Source organism: Hyperolius riggenbachi, chromosome 4 (assembly GCF_040937935.1).
Source record: "Hyperolius riggenbachi isolate aHypRig1 chromosome 4, aHypRig1.pri, whole genome shotgun sequence".
NCBI lineage: Eukaryota > Metazoa > Chordata > Amphibia > Anura > Hyperoliidae > Hyperolius > Hyperolius riggenbachi.
The window spans coordinates 334867389-334894860 of NC_090649.1; the positions used below are offsets into that span (position 1 = coordinate 334867389).

At 43.1% G+C, this 27472-nt stretch overlaps 1 protein-coding gene across 6 annotated transcripts in view; it reads right to left on the reverse strand.

The window, feature by feature from the left end:
* Positions 1-27472, reverse strand: part of SYNJ2 (synaptojanin 2) — a 289087-nt gene that overhangs the window by 39976 nt on the left and 221639 nt on the right. For all 6 annotated transcript variants that reach the window (XM_068231852.1, XM_068231851.1, XM_068231850.1 and 3 more), the window contains one exon: positions 26668-26832. In XM_068231852.1, coding sequence (XP_068087953.1) covers positions 26668-26832 — 165 coding nt within the window. The remainder of the gene's footprint in view (positions 1-26667; positions 26833-27472) is intronic.

Sequence of the window (27472 nt, forward strand, 5' to 3'; positions counted from 1 at the left end):
GCTCCTTCATTTGTCTAATGTAGTCTATTTCCTTAATCAACTCCGTGGGGGAAGGTGGTTGTGGATTTCTCCATTTGCGTATAATGACACATTTAGCCGCGTTTAATAGATGTCTCACTACAGAGTTTTTATAAGCCTTTGTAGTCCAGTTGTTATGATGCAACAAATAGAACTCAGGGGTAAATGGGGCTTCTCTATTGGTCATATGTTTGACAAGCCTCTCAATTAACTCCCACCATGCCTTTACCATTGGACAGGACCAAAGTATGTGACTCAGTGAGCCTATGTCTGCTTTGCATCTCCAACATCTCTGATCGGCATTGGGGAAGATATTGTGCAGCCTCTGGGGGGTGTAATACCACCGCAAAATGATTTTATAATTTATTTCTTGGATTCTGGCGGATTGTGAAGACTTGTGGGCAAATGTGCATATTCTTTCTCTCTGGCCCCTAGAGAGAACCAGATTCAAGTCTCCCTCCCATTTATCGAGAAAGTGTAAATCCTGCCCACCTGATATACCAAGCAGCATATAAACTAATGATAGAGTATTTTTAATCGGCTCTGAACCCTGGCACATTCTCTCAAACTGAGACCATGGTCTCACTTGATTTGGGTTAACTCTCAGTCTCCTCATCAAGTACCTTAGTTGAAAATAGCCCCACCAATCTAGCTCTGCAGAAGCACAGCTATGCCGTAACTCTACCAGAGTTATCCACTTTCCTGCTTTTGAGAAATCGACCAGAGTCAGGACCATCAACGTATGTTTTGACCAACTGTTGTTGTAAGTTACTTGCTCGTCTGTATATAAACTTCGGTTGTTCTGGTAGGGACCTTCCCAAAACAGGGTCATTCCTCAGGAGGCACCAATGTCTCCTATATATCCTTTCAACCTGCTTATACTGTGAATTGTAATCCATCAAGACCGCATATTCAAAGGCACTGGACCTGCTGTTTCCTTCTTTTTTATCCTCTAGGTAGTGTTCTCTCCGCGTGTTCAAAACCTCAGTAGATACTTTATCAAGATGGCCCCTACTATACCCCTTTTCCACAAACCGGTCAATAAGCATTTCAGCTTGCATGATATAATCTGTTTCAGTGCTACAATTTCTCCGTATTCTACTCAATTGGACTTTAGGGATGTTACGCATCCAATTGGGGTGGTGACAACTCTGTATCGGGATATAGGAATTCCTGTTGGTTTTCTTAAAGAAAGTTTATGTTCCCACAGTACCTTCCCTTTTCATAACCACCACATCCAAAAATCTATTTGTTCTAAAGTACATTTCATTGTTAGTTCAATCCCCCATTCATTGTCATTTGCCCACTGTATACATTTCTCAAGACCCTCCTTGTCACCACTCCAAACCCAAAAGAGGTCATCAATGAAACGTTTCCAATTTGACACCTTGCTACTTTCCTGCACCCTTAATATCCTTCTCTCCCACTGGTCCATAAAAATATTTGCTACACTCGGCGCAAATCTTGCCCCCATGGCACATCCGGCAGCCTGCACATAAAATGCGCCACTGTACCAAAAATAGTTATGTGACAAGCAAAATTCCAGTAATTGCAAAATTAACCCAATTTGGTCCCCCCCCCCCCCAACTGGCCGGATTCTATTAAAGCTTCCCGAACAGTTTCCTCTGCCTTTGCATGTGGAATGATGGTATACAACGCTGTTACATCTGCCGTCACTAACATGTCCCTATCCCCAATTTTCATACCATTACCGGTCCATAGGAAGTCTTTTGTATCCCTTAATAAATATGGTAAGGTGCCCACTACTGGCTGCAAGAAAATGTTGATATACTCACCAATTCTCTGATTAAGTGACCCTATCCCACTGATTATGGGTCGTCTAGGTGGGTGGGTCTGACTGTTATGGATTTTAGGGTTGATGTACAGAACCGGGATTCGTGGGGCATCCACCATGAGATACCTAAACTCTGCATCCTTCAGGATCCTTTTCTCCAAGCCACTCCTAAGAATTTTTCTCAGTTTCTCCATATAGTCACTCGTGGGGTCTCCCTTTAGTTTTCTATAAGTCACCCTGTCACTGAGAATATTTGTCATCTCTTGTGTATACCGTTCGTGATGCATAACAACTACCCCTCCCCCCTTGTCAGCTGGCCTCACCAGAATCTCCTTCTTTTCACTCAGTTGTCTTCTGAGTTGTGCTTCAGCCTTATTGTTTTTCATATTCAATAATTCAATATCTTTTAATACCGTATTTTTAAAACTCACTATTGTGCTATCTTTTGACACATCTGGCGGGTTGAACGTGGAACGATTTTTCAAATTGGTGTGCACATATTGTGAATTAATTCCTCCCCTGTTAATCCTGCTAGTCGGTCCCTCTTTAGCTAAGAAATACTTTTTGATGTTCATTTTGCGGATAAATTTATGCATATCCACATATACATTGAATTTGTTGACACCCTGCTGGGGCGCATATTTCAAACCTCTATCAAGAATATTTAATTCAGCTTTGGTTAATGGTATACCACTAATATTGAAAATGCCTTTTCCATTTACTTCCTTCTTTTTGGATCTCCCCCCTCTTCTTCCCCGTCTGTCTCTTTTGCGTATATTCCTTATCTGATATTCCATTTCTTCCCACCTGTCTTCCTCCACCCTTCTGTTCCCTAAAAAATGATGGGGAGTTACTTCATCCACCTCCCGCTCCCGGGGCTCATATCTATTATAAATGGGCAGCATTTCTCTTTGTTCCTTCTCTTCCCAGCTACCCTTTGCCGGTGGTCTCCTATGTGGGCTTGGGCGGTGGCCCCGATATGTGTTGTTGGCATACTCCCCATTATAGCCACCCATCTGTGGTCCTCTATTTCCTCTAGGACCTCTGCCTCTATTATACCGAGGGAAGTCCCATTTATCTTCCCTCTCTTGTCTAAACTCCCCTCTTATGGGCCTCTTTGGGACTGCTCCTCTATTCCATTGGGGTTCATGTCCACCATATACACCCTCCTTCTCATATAGAGGATTCTGAGCTTCATATTTGTGGTCAAAGTCCCTATTTTCAACTTGGGCTTCAGTAACCCTCTGAGTATCATCTTCTTTCTTTTTCCTCTTACTTTGTTCTAACTGCCATTTGTATGCCATTTTCTTCTTGTACTCTTGCCAATCATTTTGAAATCTATTGGTTCTGATATCGCACACCTCTTTCTCACATTTTTGCACAATCTTACTGAATACTGCTGCATTGGTCTTAAATTTATCATCTTCTTTATAGGGCTCTAACTTTCCTTTAATGGCATCAATTTCCCTTCCCAACCGATCCAGCCTGTTTTGCTTTCTTTTAGCTAACAATTTTAGGAGGTTGATGCCACAATTGTTCAAAAATTCCCCCAATTCTCTATCATTTTCATCATTTTTCTCCTCATCATTAGGTAAGATATCCCACCTGTATCTTCTCGGGATTATCCCCTCAGTGGCCTGTTTCTTAAGGCTAGCCAGATCCCACCATGTATTGGTTTCTCTGATCATTAAATGTTGCAATTGTTTAAAAAGCCCATCCGTACTTAAATGGTTGGGGTCTGGCTCCTTAACAAAGATTTTACCCAGGTCTATGACCCCTCTATTTCTTAATTCAAACACTTCCATAATTACTTTTTTGAGTTTGCTGCACAGGTATTGACACAATGTACCTAAGAAATTAAAATGGATAACCTAGCGCTCCTCACTTTGCTCCCTACTTTACTCTATCTGGTGCCAGTCTGGTTCGCTTACTGCATGAAAAGTGTGTGTACCACTCACAAATAATAAAACAAAATATAAAAGCAGAGCGATCAACAGATATCATGAACTACAGCACTGATGCCTAATGTTCAAATGTCCTTTTGAGACCAGCCTAGTGCTGTACCAAAAGAGTCCATCCACATTTCATAGGTGTATTTTCTTCACTATAAACCACTTCCAAAAAAGTTCTCCAAGTCCTTTGACAATGGTACCACTATACGCTCATCAGATCAGTCGGCTAATCTTTTCAGATCAGCAATCAGCATTTTTGGCCTTGCCAGCAGGATTCCTCTGATCACTCCACCAGACTCCCCAAGCATCCAGCCATATAATTTGGATAAACAGGGAGAATGGAATAGTGTGATAACGTCTTGAGAAACTTTGTATTGTCACCAGTGCACCCCTTAGCCAACAGTGCCACCCAACGTGCCACCACCAACATAGATACACAGGGGGCTCACCAGATGCACTGGCCGACCCGCAACAGACCAGCAGTACAGCATGTTAATGTTGCTTTAACTCCAGTACTTTATGTTAAAAACATCCTAGGACTCAAACAAAACCGACCATAGCATAATTCCGTTTGATTTTAATAAGAAATAAAAAGTAGTGCACTTACAAATTTGCAGTAAAAACATGCGCATATAAAATCACAGCACAGGATCCTCCAGCGTCTCCTCAACTCCTAAGGCTCCGCCCTACTAGTTTCGTCCAAAGACTCATCAGGGGCTTGGCCATTCAGAGCTGAGGGACTCTCTATGTACTTTCCACCTCTGTCACATGACCAGCTGCTTCAGCTGTGTTCATTCGCTACCACCGCTGCTATTCCAACCTGAGCAGCTCATACAATAGGCTATCCACTTTGGCCTACATGTCCCATACTCCTTTGCGGCTACTTCCGCATTTCGGGGCTGTTTGTGTGTAGCGCCACCCGAACAGTAACAACGTTTCAAGCCCATTTAATTGCATAATCATCCCACCCACCACCTGATTAGCGTCAACTACCCCATCAGCCCCATCCGACCATGATGCGTAGATAAACTCCCCATACTACTCCGCTCTGCGTCGCCCATATTGTAACTTTGGACTACATTACCCAGACTCCCCTTGTTATCAGCGGCGGCCATCTTTGTGATGACAGAACGGACTACAGAGACAAGAATGTCCTCTGCTCCGTTTTTTTCGCACACTGACAAAATACTTTGACATAATACGCTGACAGAGTACACTGAGGGTGGTGTGTAACATAAGATTAAATATATGCATTGGGGGTAATTTAAAACAACATAAAAAATAAAAATAATAAAACTATAAACCTCAAATGTATCCATATTGTTGGATGCACTGTACCTCTATATAAATAAATGAGAGGGACCTATATTAAGCAGTAGTTTTAATAGCCTAGGCTGTTATAGCAATAGTCATAATAGCCGGATGATTTATAGTGCCCACTTGATAATCCTCCACATGATTGTCTCACTATTGGAATGAGTTAACTAAATCAAATACTCCATGGTAATCCTGATATTCAAACTTCCCGACTGGAAGTCAACCCACAACTTTAACAATATAGTTTGGATGTGCAATTTGGGAAAAAATATATATAATGCAGCTCATGAATCCAACCTTAGCAGTGGGAGAACACATCCTCTGTTAATAAAACTGTAATAACTGCCTCACCCTCCCATACTACATTGTGTTAACTAATCATCTGCAATAAAGCAATTTATATCAAGTTCCACGTTCAAACCCCCAGGTGTTAGTGTCTATGGATAATGGATATGTTCGTTACATACCATACACTGAGACCTGGGTTCAAATCCCAGCCATGGTATGTAAGCTGGTTTTTGAAATACTGGAATTCCCTGGCAGATGAGACCCTCCTCAGGGAGGAGGGAATAGGTAGAAGGGTAGAAGGGTGAAGGCAGAACTCTTGAAACATGTTTTCTATCATTATTTCAGCCAGTAGAAAATTTTTCTAAATTTTGAAGTTCGCCTCCCCATTGAAGTGAATTGCGGTTTGCGAACTTTTACGCGAATCGAACTTTCCGCGAAGGAAAATCGGAGGTTCGCGACATCTCTATATAGCAGCACAGCTTGATAAATCAGCCCCAATATCCTTCAGTAATTATGACTAACTTTGTTTGAAGGGGGCTGTAACATCCAAAAATAACTGCTGGGAAGATGCTGGACTGCTGCTGGGAAGATGCCCATCTCTCCTGTACTGTGGTGTCGGGTGACATAGGGAAGGAGAACACAGTCTGTGCAGGCTCAGCAGAGGGATGAGATCATGTGCAAAAGTATGCTTCATCCCTGCTGTGCCCTGCATTTCACTCACATTGTTATGTGGTAGCAGTGAAAAACACACTCGCTAGCGCTCTCTCTCACTCACTAACACTCCCACTCACTCACTAACACTCTCTCTCACTCACTAACACTCTCTCTCACTCACTAACTAACACTCTCTCCCACTTACACTCTCACTCACACACACACACACACACACACACACACACTCTCCCACTCACACTCTCTCCCACTCACACTGTCACTCACTCACTAACACACTCTCTCACTCATGCACACACTCACTCACACTCTCGCTCACTCACGCACACTCACACACTCACTCACTAACTAACACTTTCTCCCACTTACACACTCACTCACTCACACACTCTCACTCACTCACTCACTCACTCACACTCTCTCTTACTCATTCTCACTCACTCTCACTTACTCACTCTCTCACTCACTCTCACATACTCTCTCTCTCACTTACTCACTCACTCTCACTTACTCACTCTCTCTCACTTACTCACTCTCTCTCTCACATTCACATTCTCACTCTCTCACTCATTCTCACTCTCATTTATTCACTCTCACTCACTCACTCACTCACTCACTCACTCACTCACTCACTCACTCACTCACTCACTCACTCACTCACTCACACTCTCTCTCTCCCCTTACACGTAACCCTGACCTTTATGATCTTATGTTAATCACTTCCTGATATACTAATACGGGGGTCCATATTGAATATAAAATTGCAGGGGTGGGGGGCCCCATCCAAAAATATCGCAGGGGGGCCCAATGATTGCTAGTTACGCCCCTGCCTGTTATCTAGATGAGGTTTGCTGTGGGAGGTAGCAACCGCATCGGGGCCCTTGTGGCCCTTCCTCAACCAAAGTATTAGCTGTTTATTGGTCCTTTGGTGGTAATAATCACTTCTATAGATGCTTTAAAGTGAACCTAAAGCCTACCAAAAAAAATGAGATTAACTCACCTGGGGCTTCCCTCAGCCCCCTGCAGCCGATCGGTGCCCTTGCAGCTCCGGTCCGATGCTTCTGGACCCGCCGGCGACGACTTCCGGTTTCGCCGTCCCCGGCCGACAGGCATGGGAACGTGAGTGATAGTTCGCGTTCCCAGCCTGTATATCGCCCCCTATGCTGCTATTGCGGCCAGGAGGTCGCAATAGCAGCATAGGGGGCGATATACAGGCTGGGAACGCGAACTATCACTCACGTTCCCATGCCTGTCGGCCGGTGACGGCGAAATCGGAAGTGTTCGCCGGCGGGTCATGGAGCGTCAGAGCGAGGGCTGCGAGGGCACCGATCGGCTGCAGGGGGCTGAGGGAAGCCCCAGGTGAGTTAATCTCATTTTTTTTGGTAGGCTTTAGGTTCACTTTAAATAGTAGTAATCATTAACAAACTGTTCCCGATCCCCTTCTTGCACCTCTAATACTGTGGATGACCTTGGCAAGTTTTGTTGTGCCATATCAAGTGTTATATAAAGAGTGCTGGGGGGGGGGGCAATGTAAAACTCGCACCGGGGCCCATAGCTCTATAGCTATGCCACTGACTGTAGCACACAAAATAATGGATAAATGAGCTTTAAAACACAGATGTATGTTTTCAAAAATTCTATGAATTGGAAAGGAAGTGTGTGCTTACTTGCATGTTAAGGAAAATAAGATAGCTGTACATATGATAAATTCCTCCAAAGTTTGAAAATAATACAGCCAGTATGTCTAATCACTTCAGGCACATTCTTATGTAAATAACGTTATGAAATATTTGGCTTTTCATTTAGCACTTCTGGTTTCAGTTTTAGGCTATATGTGTAGCCTGAGTCTTAAAGAGGAACTCCAGTGAAAATAGTGTAATATAAAATTGCTTCATTTTTACAATAATTATCGATAAATGATTTAGTCAGTGTTTGCCCATTGTAAATTCTTTCCTCTCCCTGATTTACATTCTGACAAGTATTATATGGTGGCATTTTTACTGCTGGCAGGTGATGTCAGTGGAAGTAGCTGCTGCTTCCTTTTTTGGCAGTTGGAAACAGCTGTAAACAGCTTTTAATTCCCACAATGCAAAAAGGCTCCCACAGTGTGACGTCAGAACCATGGTCCTGACATCACACTGTGGGAGGGGTTTCACCACAATATCAGCCATACAGAGCCCCTGATGAGCCGTTTGTGAAAAGGAAAAGATTTCTCATGGGAAAGGGGGTATCAGCTACTGATTCAATTCTTGATTACGGTTTCTATTTCACAATTGTTTTGATATCCAGCATGTGACAAGACAGTATCATTCGGCACACCCCTTCCTATTATTTTCCACCCTCCTACTGTAGGTTTTTCCCAACAGTCTATCTACATTCAAGACTCTATTGAATCCTTTATGCTACAATCTTTGAAAACAACAGAAGACTGGAGGCATAACCTATGAGCACTAACAAGCTAATAACTTCAGACACACAGGAAATCAAATGCATACATTGATAATTTATTCAAATATTGACCATAGTTTACTTCCTAAAAAAAGGATGCCACTGCGAAGAATCTTTCATAATCCATGTATCTTTATAAGCCTTTTTTGTGCTGCTTTTGTATTTCCTATTTCACCACCAGATGTCACTATTTCACCCTTGCCAGACAATAGTTATTCCATGTGCACTTGTTATTTTTTAAAGTGTACTTATTATTATTATTTAGTATTTATATTATTTAATATTTATATAGCGCCGACATCTTGCGCAGCGCTGTATAGTATATATATATTGTCTTGCCCTTAACTGTCCCTCAAAGGAGCTCACAATCTAATCCCTACCATAGTCATATGTCTATGTCTGTATTGTGTAGTGAATGTATTGTAGTCTAGGGCCAATTTAGGAGGGCGCCAATTAACTTATCTTTATGCTTTTGGGGTGTGGGAGGAAAACTGAGTGCCTGGAGGAAACCCACACAGACACAGGGAGAACATACAAACTACTTGCAGATAGTGCCCTGGCTGGGATTCCATCCATCGCTGCAAGGCGAGAGCGCTAACCACTACGCCACCGTGCTGCCCCTTAAAGAGAACCCGAGGTGGGATTTAATTATGTTAGTGGGGCACAGAGGCTGGTTGTGCACACTAACACCAGCCACTGTTGCCCCATGGTGTGCCTCCAGGACCCCCCTGTGCGCCGCTATACCATCCGCAGTGCTAACGACACACAGCGTGTCGCCAGCACAATGTTTACCTCTGCCTGTCTGTTAGCGCCGATCCCCCCACCTCCTCCGTATCGGCGCTACCCGACCGCGTCCCTTCCCTCCCGCTGATTAGAGGGAAGTGAAGCGGGCGGGTAGCGCCGATACGGAGGAGGCGGGGGAGCGGCGCTAACAGACAGGCATAGCTAAACATTGTGCTGGTGACACGCTGTGTGTCGCTAGCACTGCGGGGGGTATAGCGGCATGCAGGGGGGTCCTGGAGGCACACCATGGGGCAACAAAGGCTGGTGTTAGTGTGCACAACCAGCCTCTGTGCCCCACTAACATAATTAATTCCCACCTCGAGTTCTCTTTAAGTGCTGATGGAGCTGACAACAGCTCCCACAGCACTTTTACGGAGTGAAAGTAGTCTTCATTTTTACTTGCATCTATAACATATTGCTGAGAACTAGCGGGATGTGTCAAATTCCCCAGATGAGTTCACAACACTTGCATAAATTGGAAAGACAAACATTAGTTCTCAGTAATAATGCATGTGCAGTTTATTTAGAGGCAATGTACAGTAAATACACAGTGTACAAGACCAAAGGAAAAACAAAGAAAATCTTACCACACAGATATTTTTTTTTTCAACCTTAAAGCGGACCCAAACCAAACATTTTTTTAATTAAAAATATTTAGTTGCACCACTCTGACACATACAAAGAAAAATAAACACTCCTTCAAGCCTATGAGCATTTCAGTGCATGCTTTTCACCCTTCTCTTTTCATAACTAGGGTTATACAGGTGGCAGCCATTAGAAATTCCTCCATTGCCAGACACCACCTACTCCAGCATTTTGCCGGATTCTGTCCTGGCAATATGAAAGGAAGGGAGGGGTTCCTCCAATAAATGTAAAATATTTTCATGTCATCATGCAGCTGAAAAAAGGCTGTTATTTATTATTATAATTTAGAAAATAGATTTTATTTCTGAAATCTTGTATTTTTAATTTGGGTCCACTTTAACCCTCCTGGCAGTTTATCAAAATCCGCCAGGGGGCAGCAAAGCTATTTTAAACATTTTTTTTTCATGTAGCGAGACAAGGTCTCGCTACATAATAGCCGCTCCGCCTAGCCCCTCCAATCGCCGGGATCTCCTGGAGGGCTTCCCCCGTCGCCATGGTGACAGGCGGGATGACGTCACCGAGGTTGTGACGTTAAAGGGGACTCCGATCCACCCCACAGCGCTGCCTGGCACTGATTGGCCAGGCAGCGCACGGGGTCTGGGGGGGCGGCCGCGGCGCGATGAAAAGCGGCAGATCGGCGGGTAGCGGCGGCGAACGCATTGCACACGCAGCTAGCAAAGTGCTAGCTACGTGTAGCAAAAAAATAAAATTATGCAAATCGGCCCAGCGGGGCCTGAGCGGTGCCTTCTGGCGGCATAGCCCAAGCTTTTTAAGAGCCGGCGATGTTTAAAATCGCCCTAAAAGCACTTGTGCAATGATTCCCTAGGAGAATGTTTACATTTGAGCGATTTGATTCCGATCCGCTCACCAAAGCGCTGCCTATACCATTTTAGGGGCGATTTGTCTCAATGGAAGGTATAGGGAAATCGCAAAATGCTTGAATACGTGCTTTGTATAGCGATTTCCTGAGAGCTTTTAAGAATAAATACATTGTATTTATTCTTTTCAGGGTCAAAGAGTTCACTTACTGACTGACAAGTAGAGGAGGTAGTGGTGGACTTACCTCCTCCAAGTAGACACACAACGACTGTAGTAAAGACAGTCAATATATTTTATTTATGAACTCCAAATATGCAACGCGTTTCGCAGGTTTGATCCCGCTTCATCAGGCAATAACAACGGAGCAATAGCATATGTGGTCAGAAGAGCCAGGCACCTCTGTCACTGACATGGACCCAAGTCTCTGGCGCCTGCGCAATAGAACGGACCCGACTGAGATTGGGTATTTCCGTCTACTTCGGAGCCGAAAGCCGAAACAGCGCCCCCGCTGGAGCCTGGAAAGGAACAGGCTGACGGATTTGTCAAGCCGGCTTTGAAGGGCTGCAGCGAGACCCCCGTGGGATAGAGCAGGACGGGGGAAGCCTCATTAGGATCCTGAGGCTTCCCCCTCCCAAGGTGCGTACCCCCCCAAGGGCTATTTTCCTAGTTACAGTGTCTCTTTAACCTCCTTAGCGGTATGGACGAGCCCATCTCCCCGCTGGGCCGATTTTCTTAATTGGGACTGATAGCGCAGGGAGGGGGGCATCATGTAGCTAGCGCTAGGCTAGCTACATAATAGGGATAAAAAAAATACTGCTGCGCATGCACCCTGGCGCTTTTAATAGAACGCCAGGGTGGTTAATAAGGCAAGATCGATGTATGGTGGTAAGTTTTCTCTTGCCTTATCACCAGCACGATCTTAACAAATTGAGGCCTGTGTAGCACCAACAAGGCAATTGATTGCACAGTGAATTTGGTACAGATTAGGGATGATGAAATAATATAAATAATTTCTCATTGCATTAAAATGTTTATGTAAATTACTGTGTATGCAGCGTGAAATTGGACCAGAATAACTTCCTGTCAATTTGTATTGGTCCAAGTTCAAGCAGCTTAAAATTTACATGAAATCTGAATGCTACATGAAAAGTACACACTGTAGCAAAAATCCATCTTTGACAATAAAATATCATCAACATATATTGTGACAGGGACAAATATACACTATCAAATGTAGTCCCTGCCAGGCTCCTGCTCCTGCCCCTGCTGCAGTTCCAAGCTCCAGTACTAGCAGAGACTGATCCCATTCCTGCAGCCAAGGATCTTGTTCCAGGACCCCCGGGTGCTGGTGCCTGATCGCTTTTCAGGAGATCTAACCCAGACTCCAGAGCCTGCAGCTGTTTCATGGACATTACGTTTGCTACTTCACATCAGATCCCGGTACAACGATCATCATAATTTGGAGCACCTCAAGACTGCAAAACGTTTAAATCCCAGACAGGCCAGATGGGCACTTTTCGTTTCTCACTTTACCTTCCATATAACCCATCGGCCCGTATCTAAAAACACCAAACCAGCTGCTCTATCTCACGATTCCTGGCGATTAACTCCAAACCATACCTGATACAATCCTCTCCAGCCAAAATGTTTTAATGATGCAGTTGGTCAACCAATTTCGTCATTCATTTCCCACTCTTCCTAAAAAATGAATGATTATTCCGTTTTTTTCAATAAAAAATCTGATTGGATGTGTTGGAAAAAATAAGGTTGAGTGCTTTGAAAATGTAATGGCGTATGATTGGTTTAATAAAATAATCGAATAAATCAAGATCTTATAAAAAAAATGGAATCGTGTATGGCCACTTTTACACAGAAAGATGGCCTCTGGCTATTGGAAAACAAAATATGTGTTCCTGAGGAATTTCGTTTGCTAGTTTTTTAAATTGTGTCATGATCACAAATGAGATGGTCATCTTGGAACATTCAAGACACAGGAACTTATCCAACACCATTTCTGGTGCCCTGAACTAAAAAAAAAAAAAAAAAAAAAAAAAGACTGCAAGGCATGATTATTTTAGAACAGAGTTGCCAAAGTAGAACAAAGTGAATTAAAAACAATTAAATAGGAACCGCTTCATCAAGAAATGGATAGGTAAATTTTTAAGCCAACTTTTTTACTTCCGTTGAATTCTCGAACAATTCCATTCATTCATCTACTCAACAGTCACCAATCTTTGCTAATTATGGTTCCCATCCATTGTTGCTTCCAAGCCTCATCTCTGAATCATGAGCTTGAGATAGGGTTTCACTGCAGGAAAGTTTAAAGGGTCATTATTTTTGCTTTGTTTTATAGCTTAAAAGACAGAGTGTGGTTTCAACTTTGTAACTGTGACAGTATTATGCAATGTTATAAAAAAAAAAAAGCTATATAACTGAAAATAAAAATATGAAACGTTTCTTTGCTACTAATGTCCTATTAATTATCCGTAATACCCATGCAATTCATTATATCATACATTTTTTTTAGGTTTGCTTTAGAGTTGAAGACCTGGTTTAGTTGTCAACTACTAATTTAACGTTGTCATGTCCATCCAAAAAATTGGGACCAAAGTTTATTGAAAGATTGTTCAAGTGGCCAATGAACTCAAGTTTCCTACAAATTTAAAGATTGACCCAGTGTTCTATATATCTTTACTCAAACCCTTCTCTGCATATCCATTACCTGGTCGGACTCGACCTCTCCATTCCCCATATTGGTTGATGGGGAAACATTTTTAAATTGAAGAGATCTTAGACTCAAGAAAAAAGGGTAGCCAGGTACAGCTCCCAATTAAATTGAAAGTTTTCCCAGAAGAAAACTCTTGGGAACCTGCTTCCAACATGCATGTTCCTCTACTGGTGAAGAAAATGTATGAGAAATTCCCAGGTTAACCTGTCCCAGTGGGCATTCAGAGGCTGACCCTTGGGGAAGGAAAGGGGGGGGGGCGGTATTGTCACAATCAGTTACCTGTGCAGACAAGAAAGCTGGTACATAATGATGCCGGCAGAAATCCTAGAGCGGTCCATCAGGGCTCCAGGAATGGGGGACTGGTGCTCCACTGATTGCACGGTGTAAGCGTAGGCACAGGAGGGTGTTGGCATAGCGATGCTTGCATGTAAGGAGTCGGTTTTGTGCGTGTCCTCCATTGCACCTATGATTGAGTGTATGCGCAGGCTTGCTTGCGAGTACGCATGAAGCATTACGAAACTTGTGCCAAACGGCCTATTTAAGTCTGGAGAGTGCCACTCTGCAGTACTGTAGTATTGCAGCATGTTGTGAGCGTGTGGTCCCATGCCTTGGCTAGTTCTGCCCATTTGTTATTCTGGATTTTGACCCTGGCCTGCCTAACTACCCGATCTGTTGATGACTTCTGCTATGTTCAAGTGCCCAATTGGTTGACAATCTTGCCTGTCTAAGAGCCCACTTGGATGTCAAACCCTTGCCTGTCTGAATACCAGTCTCGTTTCTGAACCTGTTTACTTTTGTTGGTACATTGAGTCATTGCAGTTACAGATTGAACCTGTGGGAGTACTGCACTACCAAATTGGTCACATGCCTGGACGTCACGCCATTGGTTCTACGAGCGCGCCTAGCCCTCGTTTACTGGAGATCCCCTTTTCAACCTCAGGGTGTTCAGAGGGAAGGTCACAAGGGTTGCTGTCCTCCACTCATCAGTCACCGGCAACCGAGGTGCGTAACTGTAACATTCCCTGAGGATGCAGCTGCGGGCAGTCAGGGTGCTTCCGCAGCTGCTTCGGTTTCCTTGTCAGGCATTTCACCCATTCCTCCGGCGTCTAGCACGCCGAGGACGGGATTGTCAGTAGCTCATAGGATTGCTGTATCGCGCGGGCGCGCGCACAGACAGGACCTTTATGCTTGGAGGAGGCGCTTCAGAGGAAACTCACGGCGCTGCTGATTAGTTGACTGGAGTGGGCACGGCTGTGGGGTCTCCCATGCTTCTTAAGCCTTCGGAAATCACTCGCAATCAGTCTGCTGTGACTCTGCCTGAATTATCTCTATTCTCTTGCCTGTCGAATTTGTACTGTACCTGCCTGTCTGTTGCCAAACCTAGTCTGTCTGACCACTCCACTCACCAGTGAGCCCTTGTCACTGGTGAGGTTCTAACTGATAGCAGCTACCAGCTCCTCTGGTGAGGTTTAGTTAAACTGTTCAGTTATCCAGTTGCACCAAGCACTATACACTTCAGTTACCTGTTAGCTATACTTGCATTATTGGTGATTCTGCAGATCACCACATAATCTGGTATAGTGTCTGGATTATTGGTGATACTGCAGATCACACAATAACCAGACGTCTGTGTTGCTACACCAATCATTACAGAACAGCAGACCAAACATGTCTATGGAGACACTGTGCAATCGGGTCAAACTTCTGACCACGACAGTTAACGATCTCATTAGAACGGTTAACACACAACAGACTCAAATTGATCAACTGTCTGAGATAGTTAACAGTCTTAAAGATCCTAATGCACAAGTGTCATCCCCTCTTGTTAGTGAGCCCAGGGTACCTCACCCTGAAAGATTTTCAGGGCACCGGTCTGATTTCCGGAACTTTAAACATCGTTGCTTATCATATTTTGAGTTACGGCCGGTATCTTCAGGTTCTGAGAGTCAGAGAGTCACCTTAATAAAGACTTTATTATCTGGTGATTCACAGTCTTGGGCCTACAGCCTCCCCTATGGTCATGAGGCTCTAGCATCTGTTCAAGAATTTTTTAAAGCGATGGCAGTTATATATGATGATCCCGATTTGGCTATGACATCAGGGAGGAAACTTAAGACCCTCAAGCAGGGGCATAACACTGTTGAGACATACGCTGCTGAGTTTAGAAGGTGGGCGGTGTCAGCCAGATGGGGGCAGTATGCTTTACTAGACTGTTTTTTATCGGGATTATCGGATGCTGTTGCTGATTTGATGCTAGGTCACCCTGAGCCTAAAACTATTGATGAGGCGATCACTTTAGCTAATAAAATTGATCGTTGAGTCCGGTATCAAAAACAGACTCGGGGTAGAGTCCAATGGAGACCTGCTCCTATTACTTCCTCTACTCCTGCCTCTACTTCTCCTCCTCTGGATGAGCCGATGCAAATCGGACAATCCAAGCTCACTGAGGTCGAGAAAAACAGGAGACGTTCTGAGAAACTCTGTCTATACTGTGCAGAGAGGGGGCATATGGTACAAACTTGTCCCAAGAAGGCGGAAAACTATCGCCTAGGTGTAGCTGGAGGTACTACCCTAGGCGATGCAGTCTTACCTCTAAAGAACAATCGCTTACTTCTCCCGTGTTCTATTACCTGGGAAGATCAAATCCAGTTTACCCAGGCCTTTATAGACTCGGGTTCTACAGCTAATTTTATGGATTATGATTTTGCTCTTAAGTTTGGCTTTCCCTTCCTCTCTGTGGGACGTCAGATTGTAGTTAATGCAATGGATGATTCACCACCGCAGGGGAAACAACCTCTCACGCAGACTCCTGTATTGTTATGTCAGCTAGGGGCTTTGCATAGAGAACAAATACAATTCTTGGTACTCAGAATTACTACTTCCACTGTGATCCTTGGTATGCCGTGGTTTCAAAAACACTCCCCTCAGATTGACTGGAGTTCCAGACAATTGTTAAGCTGGTCCTCCTATTGTCATCATCACTGTATGGAGAAAGTCACGATAGGTGCTACCGAGATTCAAGTGGAGGGGTTGCCCACTCAGTATTCTGATGCTGGCCACGACCTTTGGGGTTGAAGGCACTCCAGCGATTCCTTGGCTTTGCCCACTACTACAGAAAGTTTATTAAAGGGTTTAATTCGGTGGTGTCACCCCTCACTGAGCTCACCAGGAAGGGGGCAGATTCCTACAATTGGTCCTCAGAAGCATAGTCTGCATTTTCTTCACTGAAACAATTGTTGTGCTCCGCCCCCATTTTGAGACAAGTTGAGGTTTCTCTCCCTTTTATCGTTGGGGTGGGGGCTTCTTAGATCGGGGTAGGGGCTCTACTGTCTCAACACTCCGGTCTGCAGGGTAGATTGCATCCCTGCGCATATTTATTTTGAAAATTTTCTCCCACCGAGAGAAATTATGATATCGGGAATCGAGAACTGTTGGCCATCAAACTTGCATTCGAAAGAGAGGGCTGAACATACTATTACAGTCTATGTTAATCACAAGAATTTAGAGTATATTTAAGGGGCCAAACGTCTCAGACGAGCAAATTGGTCACTGTTTTTTACAAGATTCAGAGTCACTATTACCTCCAGACCTGGTAGTAAAAACGTTAAGGCAGATGCTTTGTCTAGATGTTTCGAGCCCGATACAGTACGACCCCCGACCCCTGTAGACATCTATCCTGAGAAAGTGGTCCTTGCTGCTACTGAGACTTGGGAGGATTGGGCATCTATTTTGAGCCCATTTCAGCAGGAGGTTCCTGAGGGCAAACCTGATGGGGTTCAGTTTGTGCCACTTCAGTTCCGATTGAAGATTCTCCGTGTCTTCCATTCTCCTAAGATTGCAGGTCACCCAGGGGTTGCCAGAACGCAGGAGTTACTGGACAGATGTATCTGGTGGCCATCTATTGTTTCTGACTGTAGGGATTTTGTTGGAAATTGTTCTCTCTGTGCCAGGAGTAAGCCGTCAAGACGGGCTCCTGTGGGGACTCTACAGTCACTGCCGGTACCCGATCAACCATGGACTCACTTGTCTATGGAATTTGTGGGTGAACTGCCCAGATCTGATGGTAAAACAGTCATATGGGTGGTAGTCAATAGGTTCAGCAAAATGGCACATTTTATTCCCTTGGACAGACTCCCCTATGCACAAGAACTGGCAGAACTCTTCATTCACCACATTTTCCCGGTTGCATGGTATCCCGGAGAATGTGGTGTCAGATAGGGGACTCCAGTTCGTCTACAGGTTCTGGAGGGCCTTCTGTCATCATCTGGGTATAAACCTGTCGTTTTCCTCCGGCTACCATCCACAGACGAATGGGCAGACTGAAAGGGTTAACCAGTCTCTTGAGCAGTTTCTAAGGTGCTATGTGGCAGATGCCCAGTTGGAATGGGTAAAATTTCTACCATTCGCAGAATTTGCGCATAATAATTTGAAGAGTACCTCCTCAGGTTTCTTCCCATTTCAAGTGGTAACGGGGAGATCACCTAAATTCTCTCCACTGCCCGTGGTGTCGTCTCCTTTACCTGCTCTGGAAGAGTGGCAGGGAACGTTGAAGGAGATCTGGATTATGGTCAAAAGGAACCTAGAGAAGGCCTTTTTGACCCAGAAAAAGCAGGCAGATAAAAGACGGTCTGTGGAGTGGGAGTTTGCACTAGGTGACATGGTATGGGTGTCTACTCGGCATTTGGCTTTAAAACAGCCCTTTGCGAAATTGGGCCCCAGATTTATAGGTCCATACCCTGTGTCCAAAAAGATTAATAGCGTCACATATGTTGTTTCACTTCCGTCTAGCATGAGAGGGGTTAAGTCATTCCATGTGTCCCTGTTGAAGCCTGTGGTGCATGTGGATTCCTCTCCCCCAACCCCCCCTCCCTGTGGTGATTGATGGGGAACCTGAGTATGAGATGGAGCAGATTTTGGATTCTCGGGTGGTGCGTAACTCTATACAGTACCTGGTTCACTGGAAGGGGTATGGGCCTGAGGAGAGATCGTGGGTGCCGGGTCATCGCATGCATGCAGAGGAAAGTTTCATGAGGTGCATCCTGAGAGACCGGGGAGACAGTGTCCGGAGTCCACGCCTCAAGGGGGGGGGGGGAGTACTGTAACATTCCCTGAGGATGCAGCTGCGGGCAAGTGGTGCTTCCGCAGCTGCTTCGATTTCCTTGTCAGGCATTTCACCCGTTCCTCTGGCGTCTAGCACGCCGAGGACGGAATTGTCAGTAGCTTATAGGATTGCTGTATCAAGCGGGCGCGCGCACAGACAGGACCTTTATGCTGGGAAGAGGCACGTCAGCTGACCTGCCGGTCGGCTGATGTCGGAGGAGACTCACGGCGCTGCTGATTGGTTGACTGGAGTGGGCGCGGCTGTGGGGTCTCCTCTGCTTCTTAAGCCTTCGGAAATCACTCGCAATCTGTCTGCTGTTGTGAATACTTCGTGTTAGCGCTCAGACCTTAATCAGTATCCGGTGTGCATTGATCCAGGAGGAAACCGGGGATTTCACACAAGACTAGGATTGCTATATTATTGTTATTACTTGTTATTTTGTGTAGGTCTCTGGCTCACTTCTGACTTTGCTCTTGCTTACCGATTCTGTACTTCTGCCCAAGACAACAAAACTGAGCCAAACAGTGATACCATATAGTGCCATGGATGATTTGTATCAAACTTCACAATTTAGAGAACAAGCCATCCACATAGCAATGATTAATACTCATAACAACTAGAGTCCATAGAATATGAACAATTTTATTAGGGACATATCCCTTCTAAAAGCAATTAAAACATAACAAGGGTTGTGGCAAAATGACACATACAATAATGGTCATAAAACAATATCACAATATTAGTACAATACATTAGATGGGTACAATGGTAATCATAAATATTGGAATATGTTCAGTGTGCTTGTAAACCTCACTGATTTATCTTCCTATCATAGCACACCCTAATCACAGTAGCTGAAAAACAGCAACTATTGACAGAAGGCCAGGAAGAAAGAGAATAGATACAATGCTTACCACCAAAGACACCCAAGTGTGATATGCAGGCCAACACCCCTTGAATCGTCTCACATGTATCGCAGACCCCCCTCTGCTTCCTCGGAGATAAAGTATTCGGGTGTAGGGAGTCCCTTATATAGTCCTAATACAGCGTGAAGTAGCGCTGTATGCCACCGCGTACACTTCCTGAAAGGGCGTGGCCACGCCCCATGATGTCATCGCGCTGTGCGTTCCACATGACGCACTCGCGCGGTGACATATTATACCATGATTCCCTAAGAAGTGGGCGGAAGTATGTTTGCCCATACTACGGGCTGAAAACATAAGTTAAATATAAACATATATTTAAATTAAATATAAAAAGGACGAACTATTTGAAGGGAAGTAAGAGAAAAAAGAAATTTGAATAGAAAAAGGGGATGGAGGAATAAATGCGCTATACACTGAAGATAACATCATTACATGTCGAATTTCATAACACCCCTCTGCATCAGTAAAATTTAAAGGTATATACAATAAATAAATCCGATATTGCCAACACACTAATCAGAGACATATCATAAGCAATAAACAATAATTATGTGCAAAAAAACATACAAAAATATCAAAAATACATAAATACAATTGTAAAGTGCCTCAAGTGTCCATGTACAGTACAGAAAATGCATTATATTTAAAGTGACAATGTGCATGTAGAGAAATATATCTCTAGTATAGTGTAGTAGATTCCCAGCCAATCGACCACGTCTTCAAATACATAAGACAAAAATGTGCAGTGCTACCTAGGGAGATTATGAAGATCATATGATTAATAATCACTAAATCATAAGCAATTACTTATGTGACACGCCGCTACTCACTGACGGCGCGTGCACACCCAGCCTACCTATAAGGTGCTCCCAAAATACACCCCAAAAAAATAACTAATTAAATAATGCTGCTACTCACTAAACCGCATATAAGAGGTATATAAGAGAGCAAGAATACCATCATAATCGACTTCTAAAGTGTTCCAAAATGTATCCACCCCAAGTGAGATAATTGAATAATGCTGCTACTCACAAAACAGCATGTGAAAGGTATATATAGAATACCATCATACTCTAAATTGCCAAGTACATCACCCCTCGTGTACACAGTCACTCATAGAGTGGGTTAAAGTGCTACGTGCAAATAAGTGCTAAACAACCACTAGTGAGTGCAAACCAATAAAAACGTGATATGCATCCGACCAGTATATTTACATGTCTAAAAAATGCAAAGGCGGATCATTCGAGATAGCGTACAATTCTAAAAAACATATATATATCATTAAAAATATTTATTCAGTAATCAAAGACAATATCCAAACATCAAGACGTGGTAGAGGTCAGCCATTTTCAAACAACTTATTGGGGAAGATAGCAAGAAAAACTAAACTCATCGTTCAGTCCTAAAGGGCTACGACTTTGGAGTCTATAGATCCATCTCATCTCAGCACGGAGTAGTTTATTCACTATGTCACCTGCACGTATGTTTGATCGAATATGTTGTAAGCCCGAAAAGAACCAACCCCTTAAAGATCCTCTATGACTGTTAAGTGCATGTGTTGCTAGCGTATTCAAAGACTTCCCATGTGATTTGTCACGCCCAGCTAATTTGGCTACCGATACATGCTTCTGTAGCCTCACTTTTAATGCATTTTTAGTTTGGCCGACATATTGCCAGCCACAGGGGCATTGTAGTAGATAAACAACAGCAGTGGTCTTGCAGTTTATATAATCCTTTATAACAAATTTCTTCCCACTGTTCCTACTAATTACATATTTTGTGGGTTTCATGTTGGGACAAATGGAACAGTTCCCACATGAAAAACTCCCTTTGATTTTACTCCTCCTACACGGCCTCTGAAAATGACTACTGCATAGTATGTTTTTCAGTGTAGGCGCTCTTTTAGCTGTAACACTCGGATGATCTGTCAAGGAGGGTTTCAGCTCTTTATCATTTAACAGGATATCCCAATGTTTAGATATGACTCTATACAGGTCATTCCACTGTTTATTAAAGGGAGTAGTGATCCTAACTTTCCCACTCTGATTCTTTTTATTATAATTACTCCTTTTGGGGCACAATAGTTCAGGTCTTGGGGTGGCTCTTGCTCTTCTTAATGCACTCTCTAAGCATTTCCTGGGATAACCTCTTGTCTGAAAACGTCTCCTCAATTTCTCAGACTCATCCTCAAAATCTGCTGTCCCAGAGCAATTTCATTTTATTCTAATAAATTGGCCCACTGGTATATTCTTTTTTAATCTTGTAGTGTGATGAGATCCATATTGTAACAAACTGTTAACTGCTGTGGGCTTTCTGTATATTGTGGTGGATATAGAGCCAGCAGGACTTTTTTTAATAATTAAGTCCAAAAATTCAACCTGATCCTCAGCAATATGATAGGTAAGAAATAAATTGAGATCATTTTGGTTCAAGCTCTTGAGAAATTCTAAGCAGAGATCGTATGGTCCTTGCCAGAGTATTAAGAGGTCGTCGATAAATCTAAACCATCCCAGTATATGTGAGTGGTATCGATTATATCTCTCTGCCCAAACGATCTCTCGTTCCCACCATTCAAGATAAAGGTTGGCGATGGAGGGGGCACACTTAGCCCCCATCACAACGCCCCTTACCTGTAAATAATATTTTGAATCAAAGGTGAAAAAATTATATGTTAGGATGAATGCAATCATTTCCAGCAGAAAAAAGAGCGCCTACACTGAAAAACATACTATGCAGTAGTCATTTTCAGAGGCCGTGTAGGAGGAGTAAAATCAAAGGGAGTTTTTCATGTGGGAACTGTTCCATTTGTCCCAACATGAAACCCACAAAATATGTAATTAGTAGGAACAGTGGGAAGAAATTTGTTATAAATGATTATATAAACTGCAAGACCACTGCTGTTGTTTATCTACTACAATGCCCCTGTGGCTGGCAATATGTCGGCCAAACTAAAAATGCATTAAAAGTGAGGCTACAGAAGCATGTATCGGTAGCCAAATTAGCTGGGCGCGACAAATCACATGGGAAGTCTTTGACTGCGCTAGCAACACATGCACTTAACAGTCATAGAGGATCTTTAAGGGGTTGGCTCTTTTCGGGCTTACAACATATTCGATCAAACATACGTGGAGGTGACAGTGAATAAACTACTCTATGCTGAGATGAGATGGATCTATAGACTCCAAAGTCGTAGCCCTTTAGGACTGAACGATGAGTTTAGTTTTTCTTGCTATCTTCCCCAATAAGTTGTTTGAAAATGGCTGACCTCTACCACGTCTTGATGTTTGGATATTGTCTTTGATTACTGAATAAATATTTTTAATGATATATATATGTTTTTTAGAATTGTACGCTATCTCGAATGATCCGCCTTTGCATTTTTTTAGACATGTAAGTATACTGGTCGGATGCATATCACGTTTTTATTGGTTTGCACTCACTAGTGGTTGTTTAGCACTTATTTGCACGTAGCACTTTAACCCACTCTATGAGTGACTGTGTACACGAGGGGTGATGTACTTGGCAATTTAGAGTATGATGGTATTCTATATATACCTTTCACATGCGGTTTTGTGAGTAGCAGCATTATGCAATTATCTCACTTGGGGTGGATACATTTTGGAACACTTTAGAAGTCGATTATGATGGTATTCTTGCTCTCTTATATACCTCTTATATGCGGTTTAGTGAGTAGCAGCATTATTTAATTAGTTATTTTTTTAGGGTGTATTTTGGGAGCACCTTATAGGTAGGCTGGGTGTGCACGCGCCGTCAGTGAGTAGCGGCGTGTCACATAAGTAATTGCTTATGATTTAGTGATTATTAATCATATGATCTTCATAATCTCCCTAGGTAGCAATGCACATTTTAGTCTTATGTATTTGAAGACGTGGTTGATTGGCTGGGAATCTACTATGCTATACTAGAGATATATTTCTCTACATGCACATTGTCACTTTAAATATAATGCATTTTCTGTACTGTACATGGACACTTGAGGCACTTTACAATTGTATTTATGTATTTTTGATATTTTTGTATGTTTTTTTGCACATAATTATTGTTTATTGCTTATGATATGTCTCTGATTAGTGTGTTGGCAATATTGGATTTATTTATTGTATATACCTTTAAATTTTACTGATGCAGAGGGGTGTTATGAAATTCGACATGTAATGATGTTATCTTCAGTGTATAGCGCACTTATTCCTCCATCCCCTTTTTCTATTCATATTTCTTTTTTCTCTTACTTCCCTTCAAATAGTTTGTCCTTTTTATATTTAATTGAAATATATGTTTATATTTAACTTATGTTTTCAGCCCGTAGTATGGGCAAACATACTTCCGCCCACTTCTTAGGGAATCATGGTATAATATGTCACCGCGCGAGTGCGTCATGTGGAACGCACAGCGCGATGACATCATGGGGCATGGCCACACCCTTTCAGGAAGTGTACGCGGCGGCATACAGCGCTACTTCACGCTGTATTAGGACTATATAAGGGACTCCCTACACCCGAATACTTTATCTCCGAGGAAGCAGAGGGGGGTCTGCGATACATGTGAGACGATTCAAGGGGTGTTGGCCTGCATATCACACTTGGGTGTCTTTGGTGGTAAGCATTGTATCTATCCTCTTTCTTCCTGGCCTTCTGTCAATAGTTGCTGTTTTTCAGCTACTGTGATTAGGGTGTGCTATGATAGGAAGATAAATCAGTGAGGTTTACAAGCACACTGAACATATTCCAATATTTATGATTACCATTGTACCCATCTAATGTATTGTACTAATATTGTGATATTGTTTATGACCATCATTGTATGTGTCATTTTGCCACAACCCTTGTTATGTTTTAATTGCTTTTAGAAGGGATATGTCCCTAATAAAATTGTTCATATTCTATGGACTCTAGTTGTTATGAGTATTAATCATTGCTATATGGATGGCTTGTTCTCTAAATTGTGAAGTTTGATACAAATCATCCATGGCACTATATGGTATCACTGTTTGGCTCAGTTTTGTTGTCTTGGGCAGAAGTACAGAATCGGTAAGCAAGAGCAAAGTCAGAAGTGAGCCAGAGACCTACACAAAATAACAAGTAATAACAATAATATAGCAATCCTAGTCTTGTGTGAAATCCCCGGTTTCCTCCTGGATCAAAGCACACCGGATACTGATTAAGGTCTGAGCGCTAACACGAAGTATTCACGACAGCAGACAGATTGCGAGTGATTTCCGAAGGCTTAAGAAGCAGAGGAGACCCCACAGCCGCGCCCACTCCAGTCAACCAATCAGCAGCGCCGTGAGTCTCCTCCGACATCAGCCGACCGGCAGGTCAGCTGACGTGCCTCCTCCCAGCATATAGGTCCTATCTGTGCGCGCGCCCGCTCGATACAGCAATCCTATAAGCTACTGACAATTCCGTCCTAGGAACGGGTGAAATGCCTGACAAGGAAACCGAAGCAGCTGCGGAAGCACCCTGACTGTCAATAGTTGCTGTTTTTCAGCTACTGTGATTAGGGTGTGCTATGATAGGAAGATAAATCAGTGAGGTTTACAAGCACACTGAACATATTCCAATATTTATGATTACCATTGTACCCATGTAATGTATTGTACTAATATTGTGATATTGTTTTATGGCCATTATTGTATGTGTCATTTTGCCACAACCCTTGTTATGTTTTAATTGCTTTTAGAACGGATATGTCCCTAATAAAATTGTTCATATTCTATGGACTCTAGTTGTTATGAGTATTAATCATTTCTATATGGATGGCTTTTTTTCTAAATTGTGACGTCTGTACTTCTGCCCATCTGATTCTGTTGCTGACTCTGCCTGAATTATCTCTATTCTCTTGCCTGTCGAATTTGTACTGTACCTGCCTGTCTGTTGCCAAACCTAGTCTGTCTGACCACTCCACTCACCAGTGAGCCTTTATCACTGGTGAGGTTCTAACTGATAGTAGCTACTAGCTCCTCTGGTGAGGTTTAGTGAAACTGTTCAGTTATCCAGTTGCACCAAGCACTATACACTCCAGTTACCTGTTCGCTATACTTGCATTATTGGTGATTCTGCAGATCACCACATAATCAGGTATAGTATCTGGATTATTGGTGATACTGCAGATCACACAATAACCAGACGTCTGTGTTGCTACACCAATCGTTACAGTAACAATATGTTTCTGCTTTCAATTTCATTAGCTGCTGTGCCAAAAACGTGCGTGATTTTCAACATGCAAACACACATGCAACAATGTACACAGTAAACTGACAGACACATGAGCTCCCAGCCTCGGGTCCATGGGACTGTAGCCAGCTTCTCTGGAGGTGGCCACAAGGGGAAAACTAACCATAAAAAGTGAGAATAGTAGAGAAAGAGCACATGAAAACATTGTACCGCTTTTAGATCCTAAAATCTGGAAAGAATCATACGACCAGGGAAGTTAATTAATGGCAAGTTCTATATCTGCATTTAAAATAGGTGTGGGTGCTTTCCTTGCATTGAAGGACATCCATGGCTATAATTGCCAGGTAATTCCTGGCAAAGAGGATCCAGGGATTTTTTCGGACTGCCACCTCGAGTCAAGAAGGTTAATGAGCCAAGCATTGTAAGGATTTTTTTTTTGCCTTCCCCGATACTGTACTTTATTTTATACTTTGTTCAACAAACTATGTAACTATTTAATGTCTGCATATACAGGTAGTCCCCGGTTAACGAATGAGATAGGGACCGTAGATTTGTTTTTAACCTGAATCTGTTCTTAAGTCGGAACACTGTGCGATCTCTGTCCCCTGTACCTCTTCTGTGCCCCCCTGTGCCTCCAGTGTCCCCCTCGGTGTCACCTCTGTGCCTGCTTATACAAGTTTAAAAGCCATTTTTTCTTTAAGTTTTTTAAAACCGATTTTCTCAAAAACTACAAGTCCAATTTGAAAAAAAAATGTATTTTGACTTGTTCCCATGAAAACACATAATCCATGCCGTTCGTATCAGTGGGTCGTTCGTAAGTCGGGTGTTTGTAAGTTGGGGACTACCTGTATATAAATGTACCATGTACTGTAGTCTTCGTCAGTCATACCTCAATACAAAGCTAGCATTGTGAAACCTATTTTTCAAGCAAGGTTTCCTACTGTATGTACAACTGTTTTGTTTTACTACCCATATACTTACCTTTAAATGAGTGTGGCTTCTTAGGACTCATATGAGGGACTTTAACTGTTGATACATGTGTTGTAGGCTGGTGTTCATTCCCAGGTGTCACAGCATCACTTCCTGTTTTGTTGGTCAACAGATATTGAGGCACAACATCATCAGTGTCATCTTCTAATATATCACCTGCAGACATACAGATACAAAGAAAGTAACAGTTATTAGTTGCTTCAAAGTATAGAGAAGATATGGTTTTCCAGGAAAAACTCCACTTTTAAACTGCTTATCCCATTCATTTTCGTGAAGAGATTAGAGAGGAGCCAAAAGGATAAGAACAATTGCTAAAAACATTTAAAAACGCTATTGAGGCAGTGGTGGACTTACCTCATACAAGCAGACACTGAAACTGTCTATTCAAATAAATATAAATTTATTAGCATACTCCTTTTTCTTGGAGTATGCTAATACATTTGTATTTATTTGAATAGACAATATGGCACAATCATTCATCCAACCACACAAGCCCGCTGCCTGGGTGTCACCCTGGACTCTGCCCTCTCCTTCACCTTCCACATCCAAACCGTAGCTAGGGCCTGCTATTTCCACCTATGCAACATCTCCAAGATCCAGCCTTTCCTGACCCCAGACACTGCCAAACTCCTTGTCCATGCCCTCATCATCTCCCGCCTGGACTACTGCAACTCCCTCCTGTCAGGCCTCCCTCAAAACCGCATAGCCCCCCTACAATCCATCATGAACGCAGCAGCCAGACTCATCTACTCCTCCCACCGCTCTGTCTCCACGACTCCCCTACGCAAATCCCTTC